The 21101-nt window shown below is 35.0% G+C and overlaps 2 protein-coding genes and 2 pseudogenes across 2 annotated transcripts; 3 read left to right on the top strand and 1 right to left on the bottom strand.

Annotated features, from left to right (window-relative positions):
* The first annotated feature begins 2662 nt into the window (after positions 1-2662).
* LOC116120907 (transcription factor MYC1-like) lies at positions 2663-4445 on the top strand. Its single transcript, XM_031406888.1, has one exon. The coding sequence runs from the start codon at positions 2810-2812 to the stop codon at positions 4265-4267; it is 1458 nt and encodes a 485-aa protein (XP_031262748.1). The 5' UTR covers positions 2663-2809; the 3' UTR covers positions 4268-4445.
* Positions 4446-10052: 5607 nt separating this feature from the next.
* On the bottom strand, positions 10053-12802 carry LOC116120910 (probable lysophospholipase BODYGUARD 3). The gene is made up of 4 exons (XM_031406895.1): positions 12157-12802; positions 11736-12067; positions 11444-11643; positions 10053-10648 (listed from the first exon to the last, which is right to left on the bottom strand). Exons 1-4 carry the CDS (start codon positions 12689-12691, stop codon positions 10282-10284), a joined length of 1434 nt encoding a protein of 477 aa, XP_031262755.1. The 5' UTR covers positions 12692-12802; the 3' UTR covers positions 10053-10281.
* Positions 12803-15040: 2238 nt separating this feature from the next.
* Positions 15041-16812, top strand: LOC116120925 (annotated as a pseudogene).
* Positions 16813-17414: 602 nt separating this feature from the next.
* On the top strand, positions 17415-20029 carry LOC116120923 (annotated as a pseudogene).
* The last annotated feature ends 1072 nt before the right edge of the window (positions 20030-21101 follow it).

Below are 21101 nucleotides of genomic sequence, written 5' to 3'. Positions count from 1 at the left end.
ATCAAAAGGTTAAGCATAGAGCAACTACACAAAGTTATTAAAAAGAATAAAAAGAAAAGTAACTACAAAAAAGTTATTAAAAGAAGGAAGTACTAATTATGGAGGCAATTTATTCGTCACAACTAGCAAAACTTTTGTATTTTCCTTTTTGTTCTTTTAGCTCCAATTCTGTAATTTTTTCACATGCCTTTCCTATCTCCATCTCTGTCTTGGCTACTGTGCTAGCTTTATGTATGTATTTCTACTTCCACATCAAATTTTAGCATCAAACACAGTGACCAAGAGGGCTGCAACTAAACTATATAATCAAACTTGACGACAAATGAAACACGTCAAAATGTCTTAGGGTTGCTTTCACATCCACAGTGAACATACTCCATTCCTTGTATTAACATTTAATTAATGCACATCAATCAACAGAATAGAGGAGGGTTAGACTATTAGAGATTAGGTTTTGAATTTCAAGATTTATATATCATGACTTTAACTATCACCCGATTTCAATTTAAAGTCGTTTAAGATATCATTAAAATACAGTTAGCATTAAATTTTTTTATTCTTTAGGTCAATCATCAACTTGATACAACAAATCAACAATCCTAGAAAAAATAAAATAAAATTACACAACCAGAATGATAAGAGATGTCACATTGAGATGAATAATTGACATTTAATTCCAAAATGATATTATATTAATTGTTCCTCCTTATAAATGCAAAGCATAATATGACAGAAGGGTTTTGACTCTTTACTCATAATTAAATATATTTTGGTAGATACAAGGTCAAGCTACTGGATATCAGTTTGACATAAAACGTAATACATATTTTTGTTAAGGCTGAATATCTACTAACAGCTAAATCTTACGCCTACCTGTTACTTCTTAGTAGATTCGGAGTTGGAAAAAGAAATACAGAACAGAACAGAAAAGAAGCTTTATCAACAAGAGTTGAAACACTGACTCAATGAAATTAATCTACTATTAGGAGATCAAATTCAATTTTGTTAAGGTGTAATTGATAGAAGACATTTCATTGATTAACGAAATAATCAAGGTAGAATTAGAGATTGATTTTTGACAAGTCTAAAAGTACGTATAAGTTATCGGTCCCAGTGTCACAAAAAGAGATTGATTTGCGTAGAGGAAAAAGAATCTAGAACATGCATGCATGTCTTACAAAACATCATGACATGCAAACGTCCATGATGAACTTTTGACCAAAACATAAGAGCCATTGTATATCGTAAGATCACTTCAATTTTTCAACTCTTTCTGTGACCGCACACGCGCATATCTTGTTTAGCTTTCGTAACTCGTTTTGCCATTAAATTTTACGAGCTGACTTCTGTTTTCATTATATATATAATTTTGCCATAACATGTCCTTTGAGGTCGTGTTATTCGTGGGGGGCATTTTCTTCCGTAAATTGCACGTTTGTGTTGTCGTTAGAAATCATCTTTGTTATACATATCATATCTAGGCCAAAAGTTTTTGCTACTCTCTCTGCATCAAATTTCATGGTGATTGAAGCTTGAAATGATTGGGAGTTTTTGAAATAGTTCAACTTGTCTCACGTGTGTCAATCATTATGGTAGTTGGCTGTTAATTTGCTATACAGTTTTTCGTTGTAAGAGATTATTTTAATTTATTATTTTCATATATTGAAATTAACGAAATTTTGTTGTAACATATCATAATTGACAATGTTTTTGTATATATTATTTTTAATTTTGTAGAATATATTCCAAACTATGCTTTGGGAAAATATAGTCCACGCGTTAAATCATAGCATTCATTGAAATTTAATCTAAGGGATTACTTCTGGGAAATTTACAGTTTTCAGTCCTCAACTCTATTAGATAAGGGCTCAGCCGCCCAGTTTCGTTGCTTGATTATGTGAAATGATATCGCCAGTTGAAAAATTAATTTTCTAAGAACAAAATGTCAAATACGACAAGTCTTTGTTTTCAAGATAGCAAATATTTTGAAGCTTAATAATGTTTCCTTTCACCTTAAGATTTTTATTCATTACATGTAGAATTTGTATTAATTTCGTAAGTGTTTGCGGAGAAAACAAAATTTTCTATGTATCTCAGGGAGTGTTGGGACGGTCCCATGCATAATAATTTAATAGCGAAGAAAATTCAAAAGTAAACGTAGATGGTTATCATAAGGAGTGTTGGCATGGTCCCCATAATGATTTTAATTGTTAAAAAATATATGATTCAAATAAAGTAATTGATCAGATTGATGTATAGAGAGAGATACAGAGCTAGTGCATTATTGATTTATACATCAAGAGAACGTATGTCAAAATATGATCTTCTCGAAGTTTGATCATCTGCTTTACGCTTGATCTTCTAATAATAATCAAATACGATAATTTAGACTGTATTTCAATCAGATCAATACGTAGCTTTTTGACTTAATTAATATGAGTATGAAAACATGACTCTTAGTTATCTACTCAACGTTATTCTAGAAGAAAACAGTATTGGACTAATTTTAAAATCTCAACACGGAGACATCCTTCCCTATTAAGCTGATGATGTATAAAATAAGACCAACCACGTTAAAATGATGGTGAATAGTGATAGTTGTTTCCAAAACAGTACCGCCCTTTGATGTCTCTATAATGCTTAACAACTCTCTTATAATACCTCTTAGCAACAACACTTAAGTCACTCATGTTCTTATCTTTTCTTTGCCTTTTATAAACCCTTCTCACTCAGTCACTTTACTCAATTGCAATTTGAGAAGTGTGGAAGTTTTCTACTACCAGTGCTGAAACAAATACGAGAGAGTACCATGGAAGAGATCGTGTCTTCTTCTTCTTCTTCTTTTCCCATGTCCTTTTGTCTAGAAGCTTGTCCTACGCTTCAACAACGCCTTCAATTCATAGTTCAAAGCCGGCCTGAGTGGTGGGTCTATTCAATCTTCTGGCAACCTTCCAAAGATGTTAATGGTCGCCTTGTTCTATCTTGGGGTGATGGTCATTTCCGTGGCAGCAAGGATTTCGCAACCAAAGGCGCTAACAAACAAGGGCATGAGCTCAAGTTCGGGTTCAATTTGGAGAGGAAGAAGATGATTAGAGAAGTCCAAGTTCATTTCAATGAAGATATGGAGTTGGACAGGATGGTTGCTGGAGACGTCACTGATTACGAATGGTATTACACGGTATCTGTAACTCGATCATTTGGTATTGGCGATGGTGTTCTTGGAAGGGCTTTTGGGTCTGGTGATTTTGTGTGGTTGACTGGCGATCATGAACTACAATTGTATGAATGTGAAAGGGTTAAAGAAGCTCGCATGCATGGTATTCAGACTTTGGTTTGTATTTCAACTTCATGTGGCGTGGTTGAATTGGGGTCTTCAGATATGATCAAAGAAGATTGGAGCATAGTGCAACTTGCCAAATCCCTTTTTGGACCTGACATTGCTGGTCTTCTCTCAAAGCAAGCAAACCCTGATGGCCAGGTTCAAATTCCTAACCGAAGTGTTCCTCTCCTAGATATTGGAATGTTTTCAGGTACAACCACACAAAAAGAGTGGAGTACTCTTGATGAGAAGCAACGTGCAGCTGGCGACATGAAGAAAGAGCTAGCTGGTTTAGGGCGATCATCTTCTGATTCCGGTCCTTCTGATTCAGATGGAAATTTCGTTTCTGCAAATACTGAAAGTGCTAGGATGATCAAGAAAAGAGGAAGAAAACCAGCAAGTGAAAGAGAGTCTCCATTAAACCATGTGGAAGCAGAGAGGCAGCGGCGTGAGAGACTTAATCATAGATTTTATGCACTTCGGTCTGTGGTTCCAAATGTTTCAAAAATGGATAAAGCATCTTTACTTGCTGATGCTGTCGCATATATCAAGGAGCTGAAGTCCAAAATTGATGAATTAGAACTTAAAATGCAGGAACAGGCAAGAAAACCAAAGGCTTATAATGCGATGAATATATTTGACAATCAAAGCACAACCTCTACAATTGATCATCATTTGAGGCCAGCTGCAAGTCATTGTGTTACTACAATGGATGTAGATGTAAAGATTGTAGGATCTGAAGCCATGATTCGCGTTCAGTGCCCAGACATTAATTACCCAGCTGCAAAACTAATGGATGTACTTAGAGATCTTGAATTTCAAGTTCACCATGCCAGTGTATCAAGTGTCAGAGAGATGATGCTCCAAGATGTTGTGGTCAGAATCCCTGAAGGTTTCATAAGTGAGGAGTTCATTAGAACTGCTATATTCCAAAGAATGCAAAACTAGCCAGCTAGGTTACAATCTCAGCTGAGATTATCTAGCTAAGACCACCATAACATCTTTTTTATTTTTAGTTTGTTTTTAATAATTTCCCTCTTAGATAATCTTCTCCTTCATTTTCTCTTGTTTTCCATGTAATTTTGATAACCTTGCTCTTGACTTATATCAATGATGTTTAAATTAAGTGTGTAATTAAACTGTGTCATCAACATCAGCCTTGCTAATTCAACTGTTTGTTTAATACTTTAACTTCTAGCTTAATTTGGGTGGAGTAATGAAGGACCACAACCAAAAGAAAGTAATTGACCTTATATTTCAGAATCTGCACCTTGTAAAACTTGATTATCACATTTATTTTGTCTCAGTTTAAATTAGGTCAACTCAAGTTCAGGTCAAACATTTAATTCATGTTGAACTCATTCATCTTTATAATTCATATTGAATCAATCTTTCTGGGGTCAACAAGTTATTCATCTCCAACTGATTCATACTGTTTCTGATTCAGCCAACTGATGTTGTGAATAAACTTCACGAAAATCTTTCAAATTAATTGTCTAGCTCAAAGACACAGTTCTTATATATATTATAATAAAATGACATTCATTTAGTACTATAATAAAAATTTCATATTCCAAATAATACTATGATATTCATTTTGTAATAAGACATAAATATAGAATAAGATGACAATGGCAAAAATTGTTTAAGTATCATAGTATGTTGTTCATCTCCCTTGTTTGTTGTTAAAAACAAATTCTTCGTTTTTTTTCTTTTCACAATTCTTATAAATTTCAGTGAAGCTTCGTAAACTGTTGAATTTGTTTTACAGTTTTCTTTTAAAAGTTAACCCACCCATGGGTAGCCAATGGTAAGGGTTAATCAAGGGGGTTGTAAATGATCCAAACCACGGTCTCACATTCGATTCCACAAACCAATGGGACTACAAATGATCCAATCCACAATTTCAAGTTCGATTCCTTGCGGGATGTAAAGGTAGAACATTTCTCTATAATTTACCTAAAAGACCAAAATAGTGGGCTGCTGTGAGATAACTTTTCCCTAGATTAGTTAAGGTGGTCTAAGCTAAATTGGAGTTAATAAAAAAAAAAAAAAAAAAAATTCTTTTGAAAGTCTGTCAAAAACCTCGGCTGTCGAAAAACCTCGGATTACGAATATTCTAGAAAACTGGAATTTTTTGTACTTAAAAATGATATTGGAATATATGTCAATGGTGTTGTTGAAATGTCTTTTAATCTTTGATATAAAATATTCAATTCTTGTTATGGGCTGGGGCGGTATCTATGGAAGATGAGTGTCCTTAAATATCAACCCAGTGTATTCAATAGGCCCACAGAGTTAATCCAAATGAGCTGGCCCAATAGATCCAATTTGTTTCTCTTAGGTCAGGTCCAAACTAATTGGACTAAACATGAATTGTTCTCTTGCATAAAGCCGAGAGATTCAACATCCACACGACAAAAACAAAAAACAAAACGGATTTGGAGCATGAGGGTCAGGGTCAGGGTCAGGGTCAGGGTCAGGGTGAGTCAAATCTGAATCGCAGAAGCATGAAGTAATAGCTTTATTTCATTTTATATGGATAATATTGACCGTCTCTTAGATAGTTAAAAGCTAGCAACTTTGTTAGGTAGTTTCTTTCACCAACCCGCAAATTTTAAGACAAGGCGTGAGGGCAAAATTCTTTGATAATTTATATGTATCAATTTTACGCTATTTCCAGAGGTTAGCCAACAGCACACAGCCTTGGAAAAAATATTAAGACTTCATTTATAAAATTTAAGTGTCCAAATTGAAATGTCCACAGAAATGGCAGTCGTAAAGATATACAAATCCCACATAGTACTAGTCAAAGTTGGGTGACACAGCCCTGACTAAAATCGGGAGGTTTCTTTCTGCTGAATTCTCAATATCTTCCATTTATAGAAGAGATGGGAAGAAACAAACTTGGACTGGTACATATAATTTAGTATTTATTATAAATATTAAGAGTAAACGGCATTTTTCCACCCACGGTTTAACGAATCTACAAGTTTCTACCCTTGGTTTCATAAAATTGCAGATTCTCACCTTTAAATTAACACCGTTACTTTTCTTTTAAAATAATTTTAACATCTCAAATTTCTCTCAAATAATCCCCAGAGGAGATCCCGGCTAAGCCAAAAATCCAGCCTGATTCAGACACCTTTGGACTTCCCTAACACTACCATCAGCATCCCCTTATCGTCCTCACCAAAACTCCTAACTTTTTCACCTGATTGCATCTCGACAAGGTGCCAGAATTTAGTTGAAAAGGCACGACAAAACGCAAAAGCCTAAGAGAGAGGTAGCAGTGATTGATGGGAAATTGTGATCGGCTATGTTGGGAGTTTTGGTGGGGGGAAGCCAGTGATGCTATTGGTAGGGTTGGGGCTAATTTTCGGTGTTGGGACTTGTCAGAATTTAGATGAAATAACGATTGAAATTAAAAGCAGCTGCCAGCGATTGGGGGGGTTTTGATGTGGGGGTTAAGGAGATTGTAATGATGGTGTCGAAAGAGATTGACTATGTCGAAAATAAGTCGAAATAGCTTGAAATCGTCGATAGAGTGAATTTGAGAAGTGAATAATTATTTTAAAATTTTTATCTTTGAAATGATTATTTTATCTTTTTAACCGTTAGATTAAACAATTTTATGGTGAGAATTGCAATATATAAAACTAAGGGCAGGAACTTTTAGATTCGCCGAACCTTGCGCGGGAAAATGTGGTTTACTCTAAATATTAAATATTGTAACATGTGTCTTGTCTTCTGGGTCACCAATACCATCAATGATGGTTTACTTACATATGACTGATTTATGACAGGTAATTAAATTGATGATGGGAGTTGGTAGGTAGCTGTGTCTTTATTTCGGATACAATTTTAGAAATTATAGGATTTCCTTGCTGTGGTTTAATGGGCTCACTGGCGTAGTAGCAACCACTAACGTCACCATTAATGAAAGTGAGTCTGCCTTTGCCAATGCTGTGAAATTAATGCTCTCGTACTGCCTGGTTTTATTTGTGTTGTACATTAATCCTATTTATTTCGACAAATAAGTGCCAATCAATTTGCTTAAATTCACTTCCAAATTTTTCGTTTTGGCTGATGTGAGGTGTTTTAATCGGTTTGTACGCTATCTTAATTAATTTTTTAGAGTCTTAAAGTTGACTGGAGTAATATATAGTCTATTAACTTAATAATATAAAAGAAATACAACCTTGAACAAAATCATTGAACTTAAAGTTTCATTTCATCTTCAATGGGATATATATATAGGTGTTCTTAAATCTGAAACCTAAAGATGAATCTAATTAGATTCATTATCTATGAGCTTATCAGTTTTTTATTTTTTATTTTTTATTTTTTTATTTGGCAATTTGTTTGAGGGATTGTTTCGAGGTTATTCCAGAGTCAGAAGAAAATAAAGGCTTTTAATGGTGTAAGGTGAATTGACTTGGTTGGTCATAAGTATTCAGGATCAGCAGGCAACTATTAGAGGTATTCACAGAAGAAATTAATTACTAAGAAGTGGGCCGGAGGGAAGAAATTAAAATTGCTCTGATAATTAGTTTGACAATTTATAGCACCACCACACCGCTGTCGTTNTATGGATAATATTGACCGTCTCTTAGATAGTTAAAAGCTAGCAACTTTGTTAGGTAGTTTCTTTCACCAACCCGCAAATTTTAAGACAAGGCGTGAGGGCAAAATTCTTTGATAATTTATATGTATCAATTTTACGCTATTTCCAGAGGTTAGCCAACAGCACACAGCCTTGGAAAAAATATTAAGACTTCATTTATAAAATTTAAGTGTCCAAATTGAAATGTCCACAGAAATGGCAGTCGTAAAGATATACAAATCCCACATAGTAATAGTCAAAGTTGGGTGACACAGCCCTGACTAAAATCAGGAGGTTTCTTTCTGCTGAATTCTAAATATCTTCCATTTATAGAAGAGATGGGAAGAAACAAACTTGGACTGGTACATATAATTTAGTATTTATTATAAATATTAAGAGTAAACGACATTTTTCCACCCACGGTTTAGCGAATGTCCTTTCCCCCTCCTTAGTTTCATAAATTGCAATTCCCACCCTTAAATTCACACCGTTACCTTTCTTTCAAAATAACTCCTACATCTCAAATTTCTCTCAAATAACCCCCTGAGGAGATCCCAGCTAAGCCAAAAATCCAGTTTGATTCTGACACCATTGGACCTCCCCAACACCACCATCAGCATTCTCTTATCCTCCTCACCAAAATCTCTAACTTTTCCACCTGATCGCACCTCAGCGAGATGTCAGAATTTAGTTGAAAAGGCGTGACAAAACGCAAAAGCCTAAGGGAGAGACAACAGCAATCGGAGGGAAATTGCAATCGACGATGTTTGGAGTTTTTGTGGGGGGAAGCCAGTGATGCTATTGGTAGGGTTGGGGGTAATTTCCAGTGTCAAGACCTGTCAAAATTTGGATGAAATACCGACTAAAACTAAAAGTGGTGGCCAATGATAGGGGTGAGGGGGTGGGTTTGATGTGGGGGTTTAAAAGATTATAATGGTGGTGTCGGAAGGGGTCGACTATATTATAAACAGGTCAAAATAGCTTGAAATTATCTTAAGAAGGGAAGGGTTATTTTAAAATTTTTATCTTTAAAATGGCTAGTTTATTTTTGTAACAGTTAGATTAAATAATTTTATATTAATTTAAAGGTGGGGAGAAACTATGGGTAGCCACTTTTAGATTGGCCTAACCTTGCGCGGGAAAATGTCGTTTACTCTAAATATTAAATATTGTGTAATATGTGTCTTGTCTTCTGGGTCACCATCAATTATGGTCTACTTACGTATGACTGATTTATGACAGGTAATTAAATTGATGATGGGGGGTAGGTAGCTGTGTCTTTATTTCGGATACAATTTTATAAATTATTAGGATTTCTTCGCTTTGGTTTAATGGCTTAGTGGCTTAGTAACAACTAACAATCACGAATGTCACAATTAGGGAAAGCGAGTCTGCCTTTGCCGATGCTCTGAAATCAATGCCCTCGTACAGCCTGGTTTCATTTGTGTTGTACATGAATCCTATTTATTTCGACAAATAGGTGGCTTTGGGTTTGGCTAAAATTCACTTTCAAATTTTTCTTTTTGAAAGTGAAACCTAAAGATGAAATCTAATTAGATTCATTATCTATCAGGTTTTTTTTTTTGTTTTTTTGTTTTTTTTTGGATTTGGCAATTTGTTTGAGGGATTGTTTCGAGGTTATTCCACAGTCAGAAGAAAATAAAGGCTTTTAATGGTGTAAGGTGAATTGACTTGGTTGGTCATAAGTGCTCAGGATCAGCAGGCAACTATTAGTGGTGTTCAGAGAAGAAATTAATTACTAAGAAGTGGGCCGGAGGGAAGAAATTAAAATTGCTCTGATAATTAGTTTGACAATTTATAGCACCACCACACCGCTGTCTTTTAGTGCAATTCATGAGCAACGCATAGATTTTAATACCATCCAAAAGCAACGAAGCGGATGGTGATAATCAGTTTGACAATTTATAGCACCACCACACCGCTGTCGTTTAGTGCAATTCATGATCAACGCATAGATTTTAATGCCATCCAAAAGCAACGAAGCGGATGGTAAAATTTGGGATTGCTATGAGATTTTGTGTTATAATACATCTCAATTATAAAATGATAATAATAATAATAATACATAAAATTAACAGAAAACCTAGGTGCACGTAAGATGGACCAACAATTAATTATAAGAAAAAGATTGTTTGATTTATCAAATTCACAATTTCATAACTAGGCATTCCACACCTGAATTGTAGTGGACAAGAACCTCACAAAGACAAAGCCTAAGTGGGACTTCACATTTGAAATAAAATTAAATAGCTAGAAAACCTGCTAATTTCAGGCTAGCTTTTTATCCATATCCATCCTATTCCATATATATATATATATATATATATAAAATAATTTATTGGTGATTTTGTGTATAATCACAAGAAGCAGAATGATGGCCGCTTGATGATCCCTTCCAAATCTCCTCCAGTTCCCTGGCAAAAGTCTTTTGTCTTCCAACAACAATCGTAATGTGATCTTTGTTTTCAACAACCTTAACCTTAGCACGAGGGATTCTTGACTGAACATTGTGGCTACATTCCACCGGAATAAGTTCATCGTCTCTGCCGTGGAAGATGTGGACGTCACATTTCAGGTGGTCGCGAACGGCATCCAAGTATCCATCAAGCTTGCTGGCGGTGCCACAAATAATGTTGTGCAAGGTGTGCCATGCAGCGTTGTGTGTGTGGCAAAAGAAGCCTTCAAGCAAGAAAGTCCTTATTCTGTAAAAACGCATTAAATCTCAACAACAAATGGTAGATATAAGTCTCGATCAAATATGCATAGTACGACTGAACCAAATTGATGATAACACAGGCAATGTGGTGAATGAATAAATAAATAAGCGAATTATTTTCAGCATTTAACATATGTCTCAATCTGGGTGGAACTGGACTACTCTCTGAACCATAGTTGACCCAAAAGCTCAAGCTACAGGAACAACACGGACCAGTTTTAATTAAATAAACAATTAAATTATAGTTTTATCTCTAATTAAGTAGGTTGCAGAAAATTCTAAAGGGACGCCCATCGTCAAACCAATACTAGCAGAATTTCACCCGTTCAAATAGTGTAGGTGGCCTACCGAACGGGTCTAATTCATTTTCAGATGAATTACTAAATCTCAAGGTGCTTAATTTGATAGTTAATTAGAATTACATACATATAATTAACTGGTTATTCCTTCCAATTGATATTTAATGATAAAGATGGGTCCCTGCAGTGCCAAGTAAATATCCTATAATATGGATAAATACAATCACTTATTTTTGGTCAATTGTACGTGTCAAGAAGAATTTATAAAGGAATAGGGTGAGAAAAATTAATTACATGACAATCTGATTCTAGTTCTAGATTTCCGGATCGAAATATTGATCATATTATATACAATATATATATGTATTAAACCATTGGTTATGTTATTTTTTATTTTTTAGGAAAATAAATTAAGTTTGTATGAATTGACACGTTTTGAGGTGGGCAGGCAGACAGTAGCTAGATGAGGTTGATAAGTTTACCTGTTTCTGGTGACAAGTTTGGTGAGAAATTCCCACAAACGGTGGTTCTTGCAAATGAGCAAGCAGATTGTCCGAGAAATGTGCTCATACCAGCAAGCCATCGATGCCCCAAAAGCTATTAATGGCCAAACTTGTCTTGGAGCTACCCTTCTCATCATGTACTGCGTGGCTTGTTCGCCCTTTGGTACTGGAAAATATGGCTGCCATATATCAAATTAACTTTGTAAATAAAAAAGCAACTAATGGTTATATTAGAGTTCTCTGATTTAGTGAAAGAAAAAATGGAACTTACTGGTGCAAGGAGGGTGAGGGACTTGATGGATTTAGGGTATTTTACAGCCAGAGCAAGAGCTAAAATACAGCCTAAAGAATGAGCTACAATGTGGAAGGATTTAACTTTATTGGGTTCAATCACAGACTTTTCAATCATGTCCAAATGCTCTCTCAGAGTGTAGAGGGAGTCTGTTGGTTTAGGACTCCTTCCAAATCCTAGAAGATCAATGGCAAATAACCGATATTTTGATTTTGCAGCAGTTGAGAAGTTGGGGAATAATGTTTCCGTCCAAAATGCTGAAGATGAAATGAACCCATGAATAAACAACACATCTTCTCGTGCCTTGTGATCTGAGTGTCACATAGAACATAAGAATAATATAAATCACGAGTCTTAATGAATAATTAATACCCATAATTTATTAGCATAATGATATTACCTTTTCGTCCTTCGGCTTTAACAAAGAGGGTATCTCTGCTACACGAGGTCCAAGAATTACAGAATTTACAATCACAATCGGACCATCTCGGAATAGGATGAAATTGCTGCCCTCCGATCTTTCCTTGTAGCATTTCAATCTTGATCTTCTCACAAGATTGAATGATAGTGCCGTCAACCTTGAGCCTCTTTAGCTCATTAACAGTTAATTTTGAGACCTCAGACACCAAGGAAGGTCGTGTGTAGAGAGTATCTGAAATCTCCTCTAGATGTAACTTGGTAGAAGTAAGGCGAACAATTTTTGATTCACCTTGTTCAGATACTAAGATTTTGCCACTGCTAGTGATGGCTTCTTTTGCTGAGGAGCAATAACAAGGCTTGCATTCAGCTTCGATGAAGAAATCCGCCACTTTGTAAACAAAACATAGAACGAAATCAAGAAGGTCTAAAAAAGAGAAGACAATGAAGCTTACAGCCTTGTTTACAACTCTGCCTGTTAACGACAAAAATGATTTCGTTTTGTACACAACAGCCATTTCAAAATAACCAAAACTAAAGAAACTAACCCGCAATGTGTATTCTGCACCCCAGAGAGACAGAGGGAAAAGGGAGAGTTATGATATTAGGCACACAATAGGCATACATTGATGATTAAGAAGATTTTCAAAGATGGTGCTGTTTGAATGCCTTGGTTTAATAAGCCTCCCTCTTCTCTTCTCTCTTATATGCAGATAAATCCAAAAAGAGAAGCACAACTGAAGGAAATGAAATGAAACTTTGTCTCCTTTTTTTTTCGCAAATGGGTCGACAACCCGTCATAACAAGTTTTCTAAAGCCCAAGACCCCACCCAAGATCTTTCTATATATATATATATATAATCTTAACGGTGGAAAGTCTCTCTCAAACTTAATGGGCAGAGGAGCTTGACGCTCACTAATAGAGAAAATATATGAATTCATTGTCTCTTTAACATCATTTGTTGGCAAAGGAAAAGTTGGGTGGTGGTTGAACCCCCCGGCCGTGGAGGAAAATTTCTACTAATAAGAACTATTTAGCCTACATAAATCAATTTTTTTTTCCTTCTTTCTCTTATATAATATATTAAACATACGAAGATTTTCTTCTTTTCTTCACGACCAAGGCCAAAAAAAAAAAAATAATTTTCTTGTTTGTCTAAAACTTAGCTCATTTTATTTTCTCATCCACTAGGTTACAACTCATCTATTGTTACTGGAAGTAGCCTAACTCATTAATGTAAGTAATGTTTTTTTCAAAATGAACATTTATTGCATACTGTCCATACACATGACTCCCATATTCATTAGACTTTAGATTCTAATTCTTTCACCACCGTCAGATCCAAGGGTGTAACATTTTCAGAAGTACTTTCTCCTCCATGGCTAACTAGAATTATTGTGCACAGAAGGCAAAAACTAGCAGAAACAATGCGCCGGTAGATTGATCAATGTTAATTATATTAATTACGCCTAGATTTTGATCAGTTACATCAACTTAAATAGTTAAACATCGTGCATGTATTAATTCCTAACCTGCTACATCGGCCATTTTGGATTAATAACTGCCATGGGACACGTAAAAATATGAACTGTTTTAGGCTTTGAGGTCACTACCCATGTGAAACTTAGAAAAAAATGATACCCCATTTCATGAAATGATGGTTTTAATTTAGAGTTTAGACCATGCATGATCTTTGTTCCATAAACATCGTACAGCTAAACATGCGATTGGACTTGTGTTGGAACGTGAACAAGCTAATGTGACAAGTTATTTGAGTTTACACAAATTAATTAAAAAAAATACCTAAGTTTCATATGCAAGTAATAAGAGTGATTTCAATTCATTTGTATTTTTTTTTTTTTTTTAATGAATTGAAGCTTTGGATAAGCAACCTAGAGTAACTTTATACAATAAAAAATAAAGTTCAAAGAAAAGTAAATCAAAAACCCTATAAAGGGAGTAAAGCTGTATGAGGGGATATATACTCCATGAATGTTTGATGAACAAAAACTGTCAATTTTCTTGCGCACCTCATGGCCATCCCTATTAAAGAGTGGAAAATAAATCAAATCTTGATAATATATCTTAAGAGTCTATTCACACTCGATCACCTACCTTAAGTTAATTGTCAATTTTATTTTTAGGTTGCTAATAACACATTCATTGCGTTGTCCCCAGTATTATGTCTTATCACCACTTCAATATTATGTATGACAATCGTTTTATTTTTCTCTTCCTTAACGTCCACACTAAAGCTGAAAGATATATACATCAATTGAAACTATACATTCCATTTTTCATGCTCAATCAGTAACCTCCGTTATAATATGCTTTGCTGTCAGCCAAATTTCTCGGATGATATGATCGCATGAATTCCTTTGTGTGAGTGTAATTTTAACTACCACCCTAACTGGAATACACAAATTTAAAAAGAGTAGTATTGATTACAAAAATTAGATTACATATTGTAACCTTGCCAGAAAGCGAAATTTTGTTGTTGTTATACGTAAATCAATTACACACCTAATATTTTACCAACCCATAGAGAATCATGTTGCTCGGTTATGAACCTTTTGAAAAGTTCCAATGCTTTTTATTTCATGACGAAATGATGACTTGTAAGATGGACCTATTCAAAAGAACTGTTCAAATATACGGTCCTGCTTCTTTATATCTCAGTCGTCAATAAATACTACTTGCTACTTTAATTCAACGACAATAATTTGCTTTCATGAAATGGGACCTCGAAGATTTTGAAGTTTTTTTTCAGTAGTTCTTTTGATTTCATCCTTTCAGTGTCACCAGTGTTTTCTTTACTTCATTTGTGTTTGGCACTCGTTGGTTGATGCGGGAACAATGACTTCTCTTCACTCTCTCAAAGGCTGATTCACCTCCTTATGGCATCGATTTCAAGCCGTCTGGAGGTCACCCACTGGAAGATTCACCAATGGACGAACAATCAGACATATAGGTAAGCCTCCATACAAATAACATTGTCAACATGTTTTAATATGGCTGATACTTCATATAACTACTTTATGGGCTAAATTAATGACCTTACATATTTATGTGAGAATTAATTGTAACTACGTGAGAGATCACATGTAATGATCTAATGTTTTCAATTTCTTCATCACGCCTTAAATGCTGTAGAAATTTTAGGCAAAGTAAGGGAGTAGATTAGGGGTTATCCGGTTATATTGATAACAGTGAGAAATTTCTAAGAAATTCTGAAACCATTAATGCTTTAGTCAGCTATCTGGTAAGGAAAGAAGATCAAGCACATAAAATGAATCAAATGCTACACTGACTTTACATAATGCAGCAAATTATACATTTGAAAATGACATCTAAAATACCAGATAATCGATCTCAGTTTTTAATTAATTTTTCCTTCTCTATTTTTTCAACCTGTGGATAGCATTTTCATGATCAGTAACCGTCCCACTGGGAATAGTAATTGTGCAGCACCGACTTAATATTGTCAGCTACTTTTACACACAAAGAATTTTTCTCACATCGTTTAGTCTTATTTTCACGCAATATTGATTTCTTATCTTCAAATTCCTCTATCAGTAATATAACATTTAATTTCCCGTGAATTTGAAAAGTATTTTGTAATATATCGGTCAATCTCTTGGAGCCAATCGTTTCCACCACCTTATCTAGCCCCAAACACTCGGGCTGCTGATGCCATTCTCAGGGGAATAATTATGCTTCTGGAGCTTCAGGAATTTTGGATAAAACTGGATTTTTATTCGTAAGAACATCAATTTTACGAAATAGTTTATGTGTAACATGATTTAATTTACCAGAGCATATAGATAGTAATTTTTATTCTCTATATAAACAACAATTACAGATAGGAAGAGTTCCATTACGAGAACAAGTAAATTATTTCGAGCAAAGCAGAAATTATATGGTAATGTTATGGCGAAAATCGTACCAAGGATTCCTTAAGAAGGCGATATTTTCTCTTACAATTGGGTCCAACGATATACTCAACTACATCCAACCATCAATAACATTTTTTTTTCGGTGAAAAGACTTCTAAAACGACGTTACGGATTTCATGGTTTCAAACTTGACAATTCATCTTCTACGCTATCAATTAACTGAACAACCTGCTAGATTCAGCTATTAATATGATCACTTTCAACTAATATATATGGTGTTTAATTTGTACAGAGACTCCACGAATTAGGTGCTAGAAAATTTGTTGTTGTGGGGTTGGACCTCTGGGTGTGCATTCCATTTGTTCGTGCACTCAAGCTACTTCCAATTGACAATGCTGGACAAAGTGAATGAATTAGTCCAAGATACAATAATAAACTAAAAGAGGAGCTCACTCGTTAATCAAGAGATGGGACCTGAACTATCTTTGTATATGCAAACTCTTAGTATGTTTTCAGCAGTATCATAATTAATTATGAACAATATGGTGAGATTGGAACCCTGAATCTTTATATTTGATTGAATAACATACAGTAGTTTTAATAGCTAATATATTCTTTGGTGTTGCCAGGATTTGAGAATGCTGATCAACCATGTTGCGGTGGATACTTTCCTCCATTTGTTTGCTTTAAACGGAATGATCAAAACGACACTTCTGTTTTGTGTGATGACCGATCAAAGTAGGTGTTTTGGGATGCATATCATCCCACAGAAGCTGCAAATATCATTTGCAGGAAAGTTACTCGATGGTGATGAAGCATTAGCTTTCCGATCAACATTCGTGAGCTTTACAATTAATATTTATAGTGAAAGCTGAAGAAAAAAAATTATGTTAACAATATGAAAAGCATAATTTCAAATATATTATATTAGTGAAATAAAGAATTCTTATATTTATAACTCCCCATACTTTGAGCAAGCTAGAACTTAGAAAAACTGCAAAGTCAACTCTTTTTCACACTGTTTTCTGACATAGTTTTAACTACGGAGAGAAGTCAACCCTCTAACTTGAAATAGTTCATACTTTTTAAAGAAACCCATCAATGAAGAAATCAAGATCTCTAAACTGCAATATTGGCTCAGATTGACCATTTCTCTCTGCTACAAATTATTTTTTCTGTTTGTTAACTACCACCAACACAAGTATACAAGTATAATAATGAAAACTAGAAATCCTGGTGTTTTGATACATATGTACCTATCTTTTGGTTGTAGTTTCCGTTGCCTTCCCGATGATTGAGGTGCATGCAAAAATTTAACAGTAATTGGTGGGCTTCTGAAATATAATGTGGAAGGAAGGAAACGAGGTGTCTGGATGGCTTGCCATAAAAGGATATAGTAATTTAATGTATTCAACAAGAAACGAGGTAATTAGTAAAGAGTCCTTTCTCGTGTAGGATCATTTCACGTTCTGCACTTCTGCGCATTCCTGGCTTGCACTACCTGTGAGTGCCACTTCTGTAACGTGCCTTTTACCGTTGGTAGTTGCAGTTATGTAATTTTTTTCGGTATGGTAACCAAAAAGTTTATATTTATACACGATTTTATAGTAAACTTCAGTTAATAAGACGAAGAACAAGGACTGTTATAGAATCAATTTTGTATAGTTCGGATGTACTAGGGTTGTGGACCAAATTGGGTGGCCTTTGGTTTTTGGTGTTGGGTTTCGCAAAAATTAGGATGTACTGGGCTTATGACCCAGACAGTAGACTTTCCTTTTGGGTTTGGGTTTATATTATTGTCGGCTAGTTGGTTCACAGGCTTGATGTAGAGGTTTTGGAACCCAAGTTTGATCTCTGTTTGTCCATCACAAGATACAAATTCTTCGATTAATATTATTTAGTAGATTATATGAGCCCTTAGCCACTAAGGCCAGCTCCTTCAATATCATCAGTCGTGGCATATATGTAACCTCAGGTTCTTCAAATCATCTTTCATACATCATATGGATTTGATGGTCAACTTCAATCTTGGAATTCCTCTGTTACCTGATGACAACAGCAAATGTTCAATTCACATGACATAAGAGCCTGCAATGAGTTGATAAGGGGGGGTTACTTTAGTAATTCAATAGTAACAAGAATTATAAACACCAGGGAAATAATCTCTTGACAATGTATGTATGGCCATAATTTTGCCTTGCCCAACCAAAGCAAAACTCAACCAAACAGCTGCTCTTTACCTTTCTTTATTCGTTTTCTGGTGCGGAACTCAAAACTGCCACTTACCTGGTTTGTTACCATTGGACTAAACATAGATAATATAGCACATTCATGGTGGTTTTAAGTCTCCAAGTAGTTCAGTTTTCTTCTCCTCAACATCGTCAGTAAAAAGACAAGAACTGGAGGCTTTATCCTTGTGGCATTGCTGAGCCATCCGGGGAGCCAGCTCCCATGGGACAGAAAACAAAGTCAATGATGGTTTCTTGAGAAGGCATTTATGACATTATTTGCGCGCAAGATGGAGAAGTTTGCAGCTCCATTGAAATCTGGGACGGAATTTAAGAAAAAGGGTGGTTTGATTATGACAGAGAGTTTTGTGGACGTTTCAAAAGAGTAATGCAAGGAAGGTCAAGAATGCAGCACAAGAGTGGTTAGGGAATCCTCTTGTCCATGCTCCCTCCTGGTGCGCCCCTCAGGTGGATATCGAACTCGTTTTAATACTTAATTTCATTCTGTTTTTCGATGGTTTCTCTATAATAAATTGCTTCAGCCGGTGTAGGATTTTAGCAAATATTAGGAGGGGCTTTAATTACTTGAAAGTTCATCATTGAATTATATAATGTATAATTTGGACCAGTTGAATTTGCTGCATTTTTATTACAATTGGTAACTAGTTGTTTCTGCAGTTCAGAAAATTATTTCCACCAACAAAGTGGCTGCAGAATTCAATGCTGCATTGACAGTGCCTTCTTCCACTGGTTGGTTGGACTTTCTGAGGTAAGGCCACAAACTTTTGTACCCACTTTCTATATGTATGTTTATTTTTGCTTCATTTAACTTATTTGGAAGAAAGAAAATAAATGGTTTGTACATTATATTTAATGGATGAGCATTCAATAGGTTGTGGAAGTGGAGGTAAACGGAGAGAAGCAAAAAAGTGGAGTTCATATAAAGAAGTGTAGGTACAAACTCTATTCTTTGATTATGAAATTGAAGGATTTATATAGATTGTTTCATTTTCAAGTTTTCTCTAGTTGCAGCAACCAATTGAATTACGGATTTAGGAATACAATATAACTAAAAATGATTTCCCATGAAGGTACCTGGAGAATAGTGGGTGTGTTGGAATGTGCGTAAATATGTGCAAGATTCCTACTCAAGATTTCTTCACCAATGAATTTGGTCTTCCATTGACCATGATTCCCAGTATGCCTCCTCATTCTCTTGGTTTCGTTATGCTGCCCATATATTATAACTGCTGTAGTAATAAATCAGTTACGAAGTTTTGCACACAAGAAATTACTTGATTCTGCGCAGATATACTCTATAAAACGATGTATATATATATATAGAATTCTGATCGTATTTATCTGCAGATTTTGAAGATATGAGTTGTGAAATGGTGTATGGACAAGCTCCACCCCCATTTGAAGAGGATCCAGTATTCACCCAGCCCTGTTTTGCAGAAATTTGTAAGTCTCTGAGACTTCTATAATGTAATCAATGGACTGTTAAATTTCTTTCATTTCTTGGTTTCTAACTTTTACATCTTCTGCAGGTTCAGTGGCAAACCCCAGCTCCCCTGTTTGTCATAAATTACAAGCTTGAGGATTTTTACTTCCTATAGCTTAATTTGTCACTGGAAATACATAAATTATTTCATGTCATAAGCACCTCCAAGGTCTATCTGCCTTGGCCATTTATACAGTATACAAGATAGGTATTTATCTTTAAAGTTCAATCAGATTGTTAGCTCAATCAGCTTGAAGAAGATATAGTGTTGTTTGAAACAGTCCTTTACATAATTTTTGTTAATTATAATCATGATCTTGAATTAATATTGAGCGTTGAATATCATAACTCCAAAACTATCTGCACATTTTCTGTGGCAAATAAATAGTGTGGCACTTATGGGTTACTACTTAAAGCTTGTTAAAAGGAGGAACTCCAGAAATTCAAAATGAACCTATGGTTTTTGAAAGGGAATCTATGGATTAATGATCACAGATCGAAGAAGAAGAAGAGTCACTAAGCCATCACCGTTTGTCAATGCTTCTGGATGGTATGAGCATATTTTAACAGACTTGGTTGAGGAACCTCTCTTCTTGAAATGGCGGCAGCAATTTCTCACTACATTGCATTTATCTAAACCTTGTTGCATGATTTTTACCAGAAAAAACAGATTAACTGCTTAGTGAATGAGGGAAGAATGAATGCTAACGAGTAAATAATTCCAGATTTGCAAGATATATAAAGCTATATTCTGTGTTACTTCAGTAAGCAATTTGATATTGAGATATACACAAGATTAGTAAACAATCAGCCCCTTCTATTGTTGATATGTGGAAAATCAGCAAGCTGGTTTTGGCTCTTCTGTAGAAAAGAATATTTTGATAATGGAGTGAACATGCAATGATAGGAACATGCATAGAAATAAGTAAGAATTAATTTTATAACAATTTTGGCCGCTGCCCCGATTGGGCTTGTTGCTTTGAATGTATATTATACATTTGTTCGTGCACTCAAGCTACTTCCAAGTAGCAATCTGGACTAAAGTGAATGAATTATTCCAAGGATACATAATAAACTAAGAGAGCTCACTCGGTTAAATCAGAGATGGACCTGAAGCTATCTTTGTATATGCAAACTCGTATGATGTTTTCAGCAGTATCATAATTAATTATAAACAATATGGTGAGATTGGAACCCTGAATCTTTATATTTGATTGAATAACTATACATAGTTTTATTGAGCTAATATATTCTTGGCTGTTGCCAGATTTGAGAATGCTGATCAACCATGTTGCGGTG

This window comes from Pistacia vera, unplaced genomic scaffold, assembly GCF_008641045.1.
Source record: "Pistacia vera cultivar Batoury unplaced genomic scaffold, PisVer_v2 Contig95, whole genome shotgun sequence".
Classification (NCBI taxonomy): Eukaryota; Viridiplantae; Streptophyta; class Magnoliopsida; order Sapindales; family Anacardiaceae; genus Pistacia; species Pistacia vera.
The sequence above is the reverse complement of the archived record's forward strand: the minus strand, read 5'-3'. Positions and strand labels throughout refer to the sequence as shown.

Coding starts and splice junctions, on each gene's coding strand:
- LOC116120910 (XM_031406895.1), bottom strand. CDS start 12,691: ATGGCTGTTGTGTACAAAACGAAATCATTTTTGTCGTTAACAGGCAGA. Junction 12,068..12,156: donor TAAAGCCGAAGGACGAAAAG/GTAATATCATTA, acceptor TGTGACACTCAG/ATCACAAGGCACGAGAAGAT. Junction 11,644..11,735: donor CCCTCACCCTCCTTGCACCA/GTAAGTTCCATT, acceptor GATATATGGCAG/CCATATTTTCCAGTACCAAA.
- LOC116120907 (XM_031406888.1), top strand. CDS start 2,810: ATGGAAGAGATCGTGTCTTCTTCTTCTTCTTCTTTTCCCATGTCCTTT.